Source organism: Amphibalanus amphitrite, unplaced genomic scaffold (assembly GCF_019059575.1).
Source record: "Amphibalanus amphitrite isolate SeventyFive unplaced genomic scaffold, NRLGWU_Aamphi_draft 000040F_arrow, whole genome shotgun sequence".
Lineage (NCBI taxonomy): Eukaryota > Metazoa > Arthropoda > Thecostraca > Balanomorpha > Balanidae > Amphibalanus > Amphibalanus amphitrite.
In genome coordinates, this window is record NW_024881536.1 from 1575034 (window position 1) to 1588468 (window position 13435).

The following is a 13435-nucleotide window of genomic DNA, read 5'->3' on the forward strand; positions in this document are numbered from 1 at the left end:
ACCCGCCGCCCATCCCCGTCGCCAAGAGTTTCTCCATGAATGAGCAACCGAAGAGACGCAGACACTGGTGGCGGGCTGGGGAGACGAACAGTAACTTCTGAAATCTCACCTGATCTCTGACAGACTCCGGACTGTTCGGAATCGACTCAGCGCGCCCGCACAGTGACTGGTGAAAAACTGACCTTAATGAGAGCGCCCGGTGACCCACTGCGATGGGCAGCGCTGATAGCTGTCGCGCACGGTCCCCGCACACTGCAGCCGTGGTGTGTGTCTGTGTGGCCACGCTCCAGCCGGCGGCCTGCCATGAGACGCGTCGAGTCTGAAACTAGTTTTTGTCACAGGTTACAAGGAAGTGACTGCGGTTCATAGCGACCCATGAAACATTGACGCGTCCGTCGGATGGTAAACTCGGCGGCAATAGAGTGCTTTGTGTATTGACCCGTGGTCGCAGCGTGGATCACAGCAGTGGGTGCACCGACCTCTTCCCGGCACACAACCACAGAGCTTTGTATATTGACACTGCTCGCCCCGCACGTGGCGTGCGCTGGCCGTACAACAACGAAAACAAACAGTCGCTCGCCCGGACGGTGGATAAATCGGTGTGAGCGGCGGCCGGCCGACGCTCACACCCTCGGTCTCAAACTCTCGCACACACATGCGGACACGCGCGGAGAACAAATGAGCGCACGCACGTGGTGGCTGCCGACGCGGTGTAGCTATGCTACCATCCATAGTCGGACGGAAAATAAAATAATGAGGATTCAGTGAGCGACCCTGTCCAAAATCATATTTTGAACGGTACAATACAAACAACAATCACGGCGCTATGAGGAGTGGGACGTTCCTGTCGCGGAGCTCACCAGCTCCAGGTGACGTCGACGGGCGCGAACTCCCAGCGGTCGGGCTGGCCGCGGTGTCGCACCGTGTCCGCCTGCGGGCTGCTGCTCCACTGGAAGGCCGGCTGGCTGTCGTGCGTCGGCCCCGCCTCGGCGACGAACTCGAGCCGCTCGGCTAGCTTGGCAGAGGTCACCTTGGCGTCGATGGCGCCGTACATCTGGAAGCCGAGCCTCTTGAGCGGGTACGTGCCGTCCGGGTCGTTGAGGTCGCGCCGCGACGCGATGGCGTTGTCGGCCGAGTAGCCAGTGCTGCAGTTACAGCTGGAGAGCGGGTCCGCGGTGAAGTTGTTGTGCCGCATCAGCCGCAGCGCCGACGTGACGTTGGTGGCCAGCACGTGGTCGCGGCGGAACAGCTGCGCGCGCGGGTTCTTGTTGTGGCTGAAGAAGTCGCCGCGCTCGGCGCGCTGCCGCTTGTTGCCGCTGATGTCGTCGATGATGGGGAAGTAGGGCTGGTTGTAGCTGGCCCAGTAGCCGGCGTGTGCCAGCACCTGGGTCACGTCGTCGCCGACCAGCAGACCGGGCATCTGCTCGGTCACCCAGAGCAGGCCCGGCTCAGCGCCCTCGGCGCCCACCTCGAACTTCTTATAGTTGACAATCATCCACTGGTTGTTGTAGGTGCCGCTGTTGTAGCGTTTGAAGGCGTTGTGCCACTCCTGGCCGGAGCTGGCCACCCGGTTGGCGACGGAGACGCGGATCCACTGCAGGACGCTGTTGCTGGTGGTGAGGAAGGTCCACAGGTCCTTGTTGTAGTTGTCCAGCGAGGTCTCGGTGGTGACCAGGCCGGCCGACGTGATGTGGAAGTCGTCCAGAGAGGCGATGCTGCCCGGGAAGCCGGAGAAGGCCACGGTCGGCGCGGCCACCGTGTCGGCGCCCTCGGCCCCGGAGCGGAACGGCAGCGTCACCTTCTTCAGCAGGCGCGACATGTAGTTGTAGTCGACCCAGGTGTTGTGGCCGACGAGCAGGTCGGCGTTCTCGGGCAGCAGGCGCACCAGCACCGAGCAGTGGTCGCTGCCGCTGGGACCCTCCGCGCCCGCCAGCTTCTTGTTCACCGGCAGACCGATCTTGAGGTCCATGGCGTCCGGGAAGGCGTTGAGCCAGAGCGCGGCGTCCGGACGCGCGCCGGGGATGGTGTCCTCGATGCCCTGCTGCAGTCCGTCCATCTGACTCAGCACCAGGCCCACCTGGCGCCAGTACGGGTCGCGCTCCGACGACGACTCCACCTTCTTCCGCGTCCACTCGAGGTTGCGGCCGAAGTACTCGTTGACGGCGGCGCACTTGCTGCTGTCGGCCGGCTTGGCGCAGATGTCCTCCACCACGTTGTAGATGAAGTCGGCGATCATGTTGCTGGTGATGTGCGCCTCGGCCAGGCCGGCGGCAAACGCCATCACCCGGTCGGCGTCCTCGTCCTCGGAGGGCCGTCCCTCGATCTCGAGGCGCGCCCAGCCCGTGGCCGCCTGCTGGTCGGAGAAGTTGGCGCGCACCACCCACCCCGCTGCCTCGCCATCGTGCACCGAGTAGTTGCCGGAGGCGGCGTCGTGTGTGACCGAGATGACGGCGGCGCCGGCGGCCGCGGCCGTCGCCAACAGGCAGGCTAGCACACGCAACATGGTCGGGTTCGTCGGGCCGACTGGCGAGCGGCGCGGATGGCCGACGGGTGTACTCCGGCTGCGTCAGCGCCCCTGGCGGCGGCGGCGCGCACTGCAGCGCGAGAGTGTGACCCCGCGGAGCGGGACGGGTGCCGCCGCACAGCGCCGCCGCTGGAAAGTGCGGGGGTTACCGTGCGGTGGGTGCCGACTCGAGGACAGATGTCCAGTCCGAGCGGGGTTTCCGCGCGCGACACACGGCCCGCAGCTAATCCGAGCCGCTTTCATGGATAAAGGTGGCTGCTTAATCCTGGGATGTTTGCGTGAATCATATAGTTTCAGCTGGACATTGCTGGCTGATCGGAACTGAAGCGACCATATGCCAAGATCTTAACCCTATTCCTGGCGGGCTCCGCCGGGACAAGAAACTGGCGGGGGGGGGGGCCGATTCGGCCCCCCCCCTGAGATCTCGAGAACGAAGCAAGATAGCGACAAGCGGTAAACGGCATCGGATACGCACGGCCAAGATCTACAATTTTTACTAAGGTCATTTTCAGGTCAGGTCAAAGATGACGTCACAGGGGTCGAAAAAGTCAAAATGGCGGCACTAGATATGGAGAGAGTTTTTCTCGAATAACTTTCGAATTAGTCAAGATAGGAACAAACTAAGGGCATCATCGTGATCCTCTCGTCAATCCGCATCGAATGATATATATGTTGACCTCGAAAGGTCAAGGTCAAAGGTTGACCTCAGGTCACGTGACCTCGAGGTCATCATGTATATCATTCGATGCGTCTTGACGAGCTGAACACAATGAGACCATCCACGCGTCTGTATCTTGTTCCTGTACGGAGTTATTGGCCAAAAACCTTTGGTGACCTTTGATGACGTCACATGACCTCACAGCTGCCCAACAGCAAAACAGACCTCAAGGTAGTGAAGGTTGATCGTATATGAAGTCATGTATGGTATATGGGGCCATTCCGACCCGTTTTAGTGGTAAAAACAGGGAGTTGATTTTTCCCCCATTGACTTATAATGGGGAGGTCGCGAAATTGACCTGACCTTAGGTCACCGATATCAAAATTCCGAGATATACAAATTGCACATACTGGTACCCTAACTAAACCCTGAAGAGAAGAAATTGATCGGTCAAAAACTCTAGCTCTGGCGTGATTGCAAACTTTTCTGAGGTAGCGTCACCAAACCGCCTCTGGTGACCTGACCTGAGGTCAGATCAACTCAAAATTTTCAGACATGTTGCGTAGAAGCCTTTTAGGAAAAGTCAGAAAATTTGAGCTTCCTAGCTCAACGCGTTTGGGAGATATAACCAAAAAACCTCAGGGGGGGGGCTCCTGAGGCCCCCCCCGCCAGGAATAGGGTTAATCACCAGTATAACGCCTTTTGGGGCGACTAACGGAGCGAGCGAGAGGGTGAGCCTTGCACGTGCGAAATTTCGAGGGGTACCTCCAACTGACTTGTGCACGGCACCCTACTAACCGGTCTCTAGCGATGTGCCAAATTTGAGCACAATCGGCCCAGCCGTTCTCGAGATCTGGAAGCGGCACCCTGCACGTGCGCACGTGCAAAATGGGTCCCAACTGACTTGTGCAGTGTGCACGGCACCCTACTAACTGCTCCGTAACCGTGTACCAAATTTGAGCGCAATCGGTCCAGCCGTTCTCGAGATCTGGAAACGACCCCTGCACGTGCGCACGTGCAGCAGCACCCCAACTCTGGCACATGGATATGCATTGCCTAGTGGGTGCCTACCTACATGCCAACTCTCAGCGCAATCGGCCCAGTAGTTACCGAGATATTGCAACAATTGCAAAAGTGACACCTCTTCGTTTTGCACGTGGCACGTGCATAAGGGGTCACCCACATGCATCGGGAATAGTGCAATACTTGGTAGAAGGAATGAAGCTACCCTACAAAAATTACCGCATGTAAATCGGTCAAGTGGTTGCTGAGATATAAGCCTCGCAAAAGCGTGACCACGGCCGGCCGGCCGGCCGGCCGCTCATAATCAGAAATTTCCGTTAATCTAAGGAAAGACTACGCTCGCTTCGCTCGCTCCGTAATAAACGAGTTTTGCAGCTTTCCATGTCTTGCGTCTGTGTCACCGATCATACGTGTTACAGTCGCCGTGTTAATGCACACACTTCAGAAGTGTAGGTATGCATAAACACGATAATGATTAATGCTTACCTACAGTTGCTGAAACGCTGTTCTACATGGGGATATTCCACGACAAGCATCGTATCATAATTTATTCTGAACAAACTATTCAAAGTGTCCTTCATAGGCATTCCTGTAGACAACACTTTCCCTTGCTCAAACTGGTAATGTTAACAGTCAACATAAAATGTATACTTATTTATATGAGGATTGGAGAGAGGAAGGTTGTTTTTTATTAGAGAAAACGATTCTAACGAAAATTGCTCCCTAGTTTTCAAACAACCTGGCGTTATGAAGCTTGTCGATCCTAAAATAAGGCTGCTATAGGTAGTTCGTTTTTTTCAAAAGGACGCTGGCTCAAAGTTCAATATCGAAGCTGTCACGTGAGTTTTGGCAGCTTCAGTGTCCGGCCAAGAATTTCTTACCGAAAAAATACTCGATTTCAAATTGTGCACGGTAAGTAGCTGGAAATTGTTTCTTAAGAAGGAACATACTATGATGACGTCACTGGTGGCAGCAGGCACCCAAATGTCCGTGCAATGGGACAAGTGTCAACGAATTTGGGTGAAACTTAGTTTTTCACTGTTGCCGAGCTTATAATCGAGTAAGCGGTCCCGTCCATGATAGTTATACGTTACATTGCAATACATGTTCGACAACATGACGTCACCACTGTTCTCATATCTGGTTCCAAAACGCACATATGGAAATTATCGGGAAGAAATCACATGTTAAAATTAGTCGACGTTCGATTTTCTTAGGTTCAGTTTTTGCTCCTTTTGCTCGCTAAAACACGTGCTTGTTCAAAAAACATACTTGGAGCCAGCGTCCTTTTGAAAAAAAACGAACTATAATACAGTGGAATCCGCTTAATAAATCCACGGATAGTAAATCCAGCCGCCTAACTGTGGCCGCTTGAGCTGTTCACGGATTTTCCCCATAGATACCTATAGTTAGCAAATCCGCTTAATAAATCCACGTACTCCGCTTAATAAAGCCATTTGGAAGTTCCGAAGTCCGCAGTAACGTCTCCCCATTCGAAATGTGACATCCAACCCGCTCCTAAAGAACCGCGCTGGAGCAGCGGTCTGCAGCAGTTGGAGTTAAAAAAAAAACACAGAAGGAGCTCAGGGCTATCAAGAGCACAATTACTATGCAATTCAGAAAAAAATGTTCCCGCAAAGCAGGCACCCTCGACTGCCTGCATGCTCGTTGGCATAGGAGCCATGACGGGAAGTGGTCGTGGATGGATATGTTGACTTAATCGCTGCGCCAGCCTTGCAGTGTGCGCTGGTCACTTTCAGGGGGACAGGCCCCCGCACTATATGGTCTCTAATACGGTCGCAGGTTCGGGGGCATGTCCAACCCTAAAACCTGCCTTTATACATTAGGCTGCATTACGAAAGTAAAGCCAGTATAACGCCTTTTCGAGCGACTACCGGAGCGAGCGAGAGGGTGAGCCTTGCACGTGCGAAATTGCGAGGGGGTACCTCCAACTGAGTTGTGCACGGCACCCTACTAACCGGTCTCTAGCGATGTGCCAAATTTGAGCACAATCGGCCCAGCCGTTCTCGAGATCTGGAGGCGGCACCCTGCACGTGCGCACGTGCAAAATGAGTCCCAACAGACTTTTGCACGGCACTCTCCTAACCGGTCCCTAACCATGTACCAAATTTGAGCGCCATCGGTCCAGCCGTTCTCGAGATCTGGAATCGACCCCTGCACGTGCGCACGTGCAGCAGCACCTCAACTCTGGCACATGGATATAAGTGGTGTCAATCGGAACTTGAATCCTCGGAATTCCGATTTTGTCCAATGTCCAATTCGGAATTCGGTTGGACAATGACAGCAGGCTTTGAACAACTTTGGACAATCACTTGCTACACCTCATTATTTTTATAAAGTAATCGTGTTTAACATTGATTGGCTATTAGAAAACTCAGCTTTCGATATGATTAACACTTTTGAGCTGGTAATGGTACATGAAAAGCAAATTAAATAACAGTGTTGAATGTAAACTATTGCGTAGGTGTCGGACATCTTTAGACAAATGGCTGGTTTGGACATTTTTGGACGGACAGTCGACGTAAGTATTGGACATTGGACGGAAGTTGGACACACGTTTTCTGAAATTGACACCACTAATGGCGTAACCGGACAAATCTTCGTATGGCATTTCTTCGTCGCGCAATATTTCGTCCGCATTTCTTCGTCCGCAAATCTTCGTCGGCGCATTTATTCGTGTCGCATTACTTCGTCTCGCATTTCTTCGTAGGTGCAAAAATTCGTAGCGCATTTCTTCGTATCCGCATTTCTTCGTCGGCGCATTTCTTCGTCAAGCATTTTTTCGTCCACGCATTTCTTCGTCTACGCAAATCTTCGTCCGCATTTCTTCGTCCACGCAAATCTTCGTCTGCGCATATCTTCGTCCGCAAATCTTCGTCCTCGCAAATCTTCGTCCGCAAATCTTCGTCCGCATTTTTTCGTCCACGCATTTCTTCGTCTACGCAAATCTTCGTCCGCATTTCTTCGTCCACGCAAATCTTCGTCCCCGCAAATCTTCGTCCGCAAATCTTCGTCCGCAAATCTTCGTCCGCAAATCTTCGTCCGCAAATCTTCGTCCGCAAATTTTCGTCCGCATTTTTCGTCCACGCATTTCTTCGTCCAATCAAATCTTCGTCCGCAAATCTTCGTCCGCAAATCTTCGTCCGCAAATCTTTGTCTGCGCTATCTTCGTCTCCGCAAACACTCGTCCACAAATGGGGCTCAATAAAACCATGAAGAAATATCAGACAGTCTAGTGAATGACGAATTTAATGCATGGAATGGATGATCGAAACTTTTGAAGTCAGGTAGATGAGGTCAGTCAGGTGAAGCTATTGTATTTGGGAGCCGACAATTGTAACATTCCATATCATTTGTGTCCCGGACATTCTTTTTTTCGCGGTCGTTGAATGACAATTTATAATCTCTTGTACCCTCGCCGGCATAGGCGGCGGAACGGGGAGGGCACCGGGGCACCGTTCCCCTCTTTAATTTTGGCCTTTTAACAGAAGCCCTATGGGCGTTGCATGGAAAGCATATTGGACCAAAAGTCGGCAATGCCGTGCCCCCCCCCCCCCCTTAATTGAAGATGTTCCGCCGCTACTGCCCGCCGGACCTATTTGTTTTCTACGGTACACGCCGGCCGAGGGGGCGGGTACGACCCCCCATCGCCGTTTCGCCACTGGTGAGCTAGCGCGTCGCGGAAAAAAACGAGCGTGTGCGCCGTTACGAGCCGCAGAGATTAATACCCGATTTTAAGGCCTTCTAGGTCAGGGGTCGGCATACGGCCCGCGGGCCGGATCCGGCCAGGTGGGTGACGGTTGGATCCGGCCCGCGACCATCTGACGTCCGGCCCGCGGCTGGTATCAGCGACTTACATCGTGTTCCGGCCCGGCCCCCCCCCCCCCCCCCACACACACACACCGCCTGGAAGGTTAAGCGAGTAGACCACGTGAAGCCGCCAAGTGCACGCAGCTGCAGCAGTCGTTGAGGCTGCGCGCAAAAGCTGCTGACCAAATCTTACCATTGCAAGTTTTGTCTAGAAGTAGAATTAGACAAAAACACCCGCAAATGGTGTTTATAAACTCATGAAGTGTGCGAAGGAAGAACTGTTGTGCCAAAGCACATTTGAGTCACTTTTATATCGGAGTCGATTTATGAAGGAACCGCGGGCCGGAACACGATGTAAGCCGCTGATACCAGCCGCGGGCCGGACGTCAGATGGTCGCGGGCCGGATCCAACCGTCACCCACCTGGCCGGGTCCGGCCCGCGGGCCGTATGCCGACCCCTGACCTAGAAGGCCTTAAAATCGGGTGTTAATCTCTGCGGCTCGTAACGGCGCACACGCTCGTTTTTTTCCGCGACGCGCTAGCTCCACCAGTGGCGAAACGGCGATGGGGGGGTCGTACCCGCCCCCTCGGCCGGCGTGTACCGTAGAAAAAAAAAATAGGTCCGGCGGGCAGTGCGGCGGAACGTCTTCAATTAAGGGGGGGGCACGGCACTGCCGACTTTTGGTCCAATATGCTTTCCATGCAACGCCCATAGGGCTACTGTTAAAAGGCCAAAATTAAAGAGGCCGGAACGGTGCCCCGGTGCCCTCCCCGTTCCGCCGCCTATGCCGGCGAGGGTACAAGAGATTATATTGTCATTCAACGACCGCAAAAAAAGAATGTCCGGGACACAAATGAGGAATGTTACGATTGTCGGCTCCCAAATACAATAGCTTCACCTGACTGACCTCATCTACCTGACTTCAAAAGTTTCGATCATCCATTCCATGCATTAAATTCGTCATTCACTAGCACTGTCTGATATTTCTTCATGGTTTTATTGAACCACATTTGTGGACGAATGTTTGCGGAGACGAAGATAGCGCAGACAAAGATTTGCGGACGAAGATTTGCGGACGAAGATTTGATTGGACGAAGAAATGCGTGGACGAAAAATGCGGACGAAAATTTGCGGACGAAGATTTGTGGACGAAGATTTGCGGACGAAGCTTTGCGGACGAAGATTTGCGGACGAAGATTTGCGGACGAAGATTTGCGGGGACGAAGATTTGCGTGGACGAAGAAATGCGGACGAAGATTTGCGTAGACGAAGAAATGCGTGGACGAAAAAATGCGGACGAAGATTTGCGGACGAAGATTTGCGGGGACGAAGATATGCGGACGAAGATTTGCGGGGACGAAGATTTGCGTGGACGAAGAAATGCGGACGAAGATTTGCGTAGACGAAGAAATGCGTGGACGAAAAAATGCTTGACGAAGAAATGCGCCGACGAAGAAATGCGGATACGAAGAAATGCGCTACGAATTTTTGCACCTACGAAGAAATGCGAGACGAAGTAATGCGACACGAATAAATGCGCCGACGAAGATTTGCGGACGAAGAAATGCGGACGAAGAATTGCGCGACGAAGAAATGCCATACGAAGATTTGTCCTGGAATCCACTAATGGATATGCATTGCATAGTGGGTGCCTACCTACATGCCAACTTTCAGCGCAATCGGCCAAGTAGTTACCGAGATATTGCAACAATTGCAAAAGTGACACCTCTTCGTTTTGCACGTGGCACGTGCATAAGGGGTCACCCACATGCATCGGGAATAGTCCAATACTTGGTAGAAGGAATGAAGCTACCCTACAAAAATTACCGCATGTAAATCGGTCAAGTGGTTGGTGAGATATAAGCCTCGCAAAAGCGTGACCACGGCCGGCCGGCCGGCCGGCCGCTAATACTCAGAAATTTCCGTTAAAGGGAGATAATGACCTTTTTCCACAAAATCTGAGTTAGGACCATTTTCTGACAAAACACAACAAGTTATAATGTAAATTAAAACCATTTTGCTCAATTCGGTACCTTGCCGCAAATATCTCAACTTGAAGTCACGTTAGCGGGGAGCGCTGAAAATGACCGTTGAATAAGTACTTACATCACTTTTTGGTACTTGCATGTAATTTTGTAAAATGAGCGCATTCCTTACATTTGATCTTCATCACATCTAGTTAGTTAATGGTCGTCTATAGTGCCTTCGAAAGATATTAATGGTTTGGGGGTGGTTTATGTCTAAATATACGCAACTATTTTTCCTGTTCATCATCTGTCGCCATATGCTGCTATTTTAGTAGCAACGACTCAATTTTGAATCGGTCCCGCCGACTGCACAATAAAAGAAGATAGATACAACACTTTTGCGGCATCACTGAAAAACTTATGCAGTACTGTTATCAAAATTCTCATAACACCGTTCGACAAACCTGAAGTCTTTTTGAAATAAATATGCTTGTATTTTTCGCTTCAGGCTCTGAGGACAAAATAATGAATTTCGTAGTCGCAATCGCAAGATTTGGCTGCGTTTCTGGCGCATGCCGTTCGTTTGTGGCGCAAAATAATACTTAGAAACAAAGAAGAGTAGGCACTATGTACCCCCGAATTAGAATCTAATTAATTCTAAACCGAATTAACTCTAATTCAAATTAGAATCCTTACAACCAAGCAACGACAAGGCGATAACATAAACAAAAACCCAAGCGTCGCTGTTTGAAACAAAAGCGCCATATACTGCGACTTTTTTATAGAGAAGGACAACGCATTTCGGTGGGTGTTACAAGTACTGCAAGTACTGCTTCTTTTTTGCAAAAATAAAACCTTTTTCACATACGAAAATGTGCTAGGAAATTTTCATATTTTATAGAAACTACAGTAGAAATAGTATAGATGTCGAGTAATTTTTATTTAAGAAAAAAGAAAGCTCATTATCTCCCTTTAATCTAAGGAAAGACTACGCTCGCTTCGCTCGCTCCGTAATTATTTGGGGTCCTAACCCCTGGGACGCCACCGGTGGCGGAGCCCTTGGTCAATTTCATTGTAATAAGCAAGGCAATGATAAATCTTAGCCATACGCTTGTTATGCGTAGGGGACGAAACGTGCAGCTGTGATACATGCTTTTTTAATGAAAATAACTGACACCGGTTAACCAGTAAAACGCCTTTTGGGCGAAGAACGAGCGAGCGAGATAGTGAGCCCTGCACGTGCGGAAGGGCGAGAGGGTACTTCCAACGGGCTTGTGCAAAGCACCCTTCTAACCGGTCGCTAGCGGTGTGCCAAATTTGAACGCAATCGGCCCAGCCGTTCCTGAGATCTGGAAGCGGCATTCTGCACGTGCGCACGTGCAAATGGGGTCCAAAATGACTTTTGCACGGCACCCTACTAACCGGTCCCCAACCGTGTACCAAATTTGAGCGCAATCGGCCCAGCCGTTCTCGAGATCTGGAAACGCCCCCTGCACGTGCGCACGTGCAGTAGCACCTTATCCGCAACACATGGGAATGCATTGCCTGGTGGGTGCCTACCTGTATGCCAAGTTTCAGCGAAACCGCCCCAGTATTTACCGAGTTATTAAAATGGGAACAAATTTGACACCTCTTATTGTTGTATTTTGCACGTGCACTGGGGGTGACCCACATGCATCGAGAGTATCCTATTTTTGGAAGAAGGGATGCTGCTACCCTACAAAAATTACCGCAAGTCAATCGCCCAAGCGGCTGCTGAGATATGAGCCTCTCAAAATCACTACTTTTGCAAAACAGCTTGAACACCCTTGACTTTTCACGTGGCACGTGCCACGACGGTCACTGAGATGTATCAAAAGTAGTCAATTACGGCAGGGGCGGAGAATTGTCATAATCCCAGGGGGTGCTTTTCAGCACCTGGCGATTGGAAGCGTCGAATTTTCGCGTAGAAAAGCACATAAAAGTACGCTTTTCCAACAGCATCACTCTTCTCGCGACTTACGTAAAGCAGTTTGTGTCTCAGACGTAGTTCAAGCAACCACTGGAGCACTATTATATGGGGACCTTTGAATTTTGGGGGTGCTCGAGCACCTCCAAAACCCCTAATTCTCCACCCGTGAATTACGGGGTAGAAGGGATGGGGCTACCCAGCAAAAAAGACCGCAGGCCAATCGGTCCAGCGGTTGCTGAGATATAAGCCTCTCAAAAGCGTTACAGGCCGGGCCGGGCCGGGCCGGGCCGGGCCGAGCCGGGCCGCTCATACTGATATTTTTCCGTTATATTGAAAAAGACTTACTTCGCTCGCTGGCGTCGCTGCGCTCGCTCGCTCGTAATAAAGCCACCTATCAGTGACCTCAGATAGCAAAGTATGTGTTTGACGAACAATGTACCATCGATGGTTTTCAATAAATTACCAATTTACTCGATTTCACAACACATTTCTTGAAATACCTGTGAACAGTGAAAATCTGACCTTTGACCTGACCTGTGACGTCATCGGTTTGACCTAGGTCAATGAAATTTGGTCACAAGGTAGTTCCCGGGTGCGGCTATCGAACACCGTTTGAATTTTGAAAATCGGCCGGTAACTTTCCGAGATCTTAGGGGGGCCGAAACGCCCCCCCCCCTACGGGTGGTAGGGTCCGCCGGTAGCCCTACGGGGCGCGGGTTAAATGAATTTAAGTCCAAAAAATCAAGTTGTTTCCATTTTAGTGTTGGGTAAAACTTTTATGTTCACAAATCCGAGAAGCCAATTCGAGGAATTGCTGTTCGACATCTTTTGACGTTTTTGAGTTATATTTTGCTTTAATACTTGTTTTGGGAGACTTTTTCAAACATTCACCCTATAGTGACAAAAATGGCGTATAGTTGGGTCAGTACATTGGGTATATCTCAGCAAGTTTTTTATCAAATCGCAAGAAGCTGTGAAAACGCACGTCAAATTAATGTAAAAGAAGGCAGGTCAAGCTACACATTGCCAGCTCAATTGGTTCATGAGTTATTGAAGTAAAACAAAGGGGAGGTCGAATCCGACCCCTCAGCTGGTCAATGGTCGTTGGATCTCTCTCAACAGATTATCTGGTTCTATCCAATGTCGTTAGAGTTTTGAGACCGGGGAGTTTTGGAGCTAGGAGTCCGTAACTCTGTAGAACACCGCCCTCAAGTCAACCACGTTACATAAAGAATGTAGGTAACCCAGTGGCCAATCCATCTATGGTGTAAAAGCAATAAACAATGATAAAGCATGTTCTGATTGTGCCGCTCGCATGACCCATAGTGCACTTATTGGATTTATTACATTAATGTGCTGTCCGACTGTTAGGGCTGCCAATGAGTCATTGATTTACACTGATCGTAACAAGTGCGGAGCAGGCAAAACCTGGCTCGCTGATGCGCTGGCAATTTGTCGCTGTGGGGATTTCCGCACTCCG

The 13435-nt window shown here is 51.1% G+C and overlaps 1 protein-coding gene across 1 annotated transcript; it reads right to left on the bottom strand.

Moving 5' to 3' along the window:
* Positions 1-856: 856 nt before the first annotated feature.
* Positions 857-2503, bottom strand: LOC122375079 (putative phospholipase B-like 2). Its single transcript, XM_043354243.1, has one exon. It carries the CDS (start codon positions 2501-2503, stop codon positions 857-859), a length of 1647 nt encoding a protein of 548 aa, XP_043210178.1.
* Between the last annotated feature and the right edge of the window lie 10932 nt (positions 2504-13435).

Excerpts from the sequence above, each read along its gene's own strand:
- LOC122375079 (XM_043354243.1), bottom strand. The coding sequence starts at position 2,503 with ATGTTGCGTGTGCTAGCCTGCCTGTTGGCGACGGCCGCGGCCGCCGGC.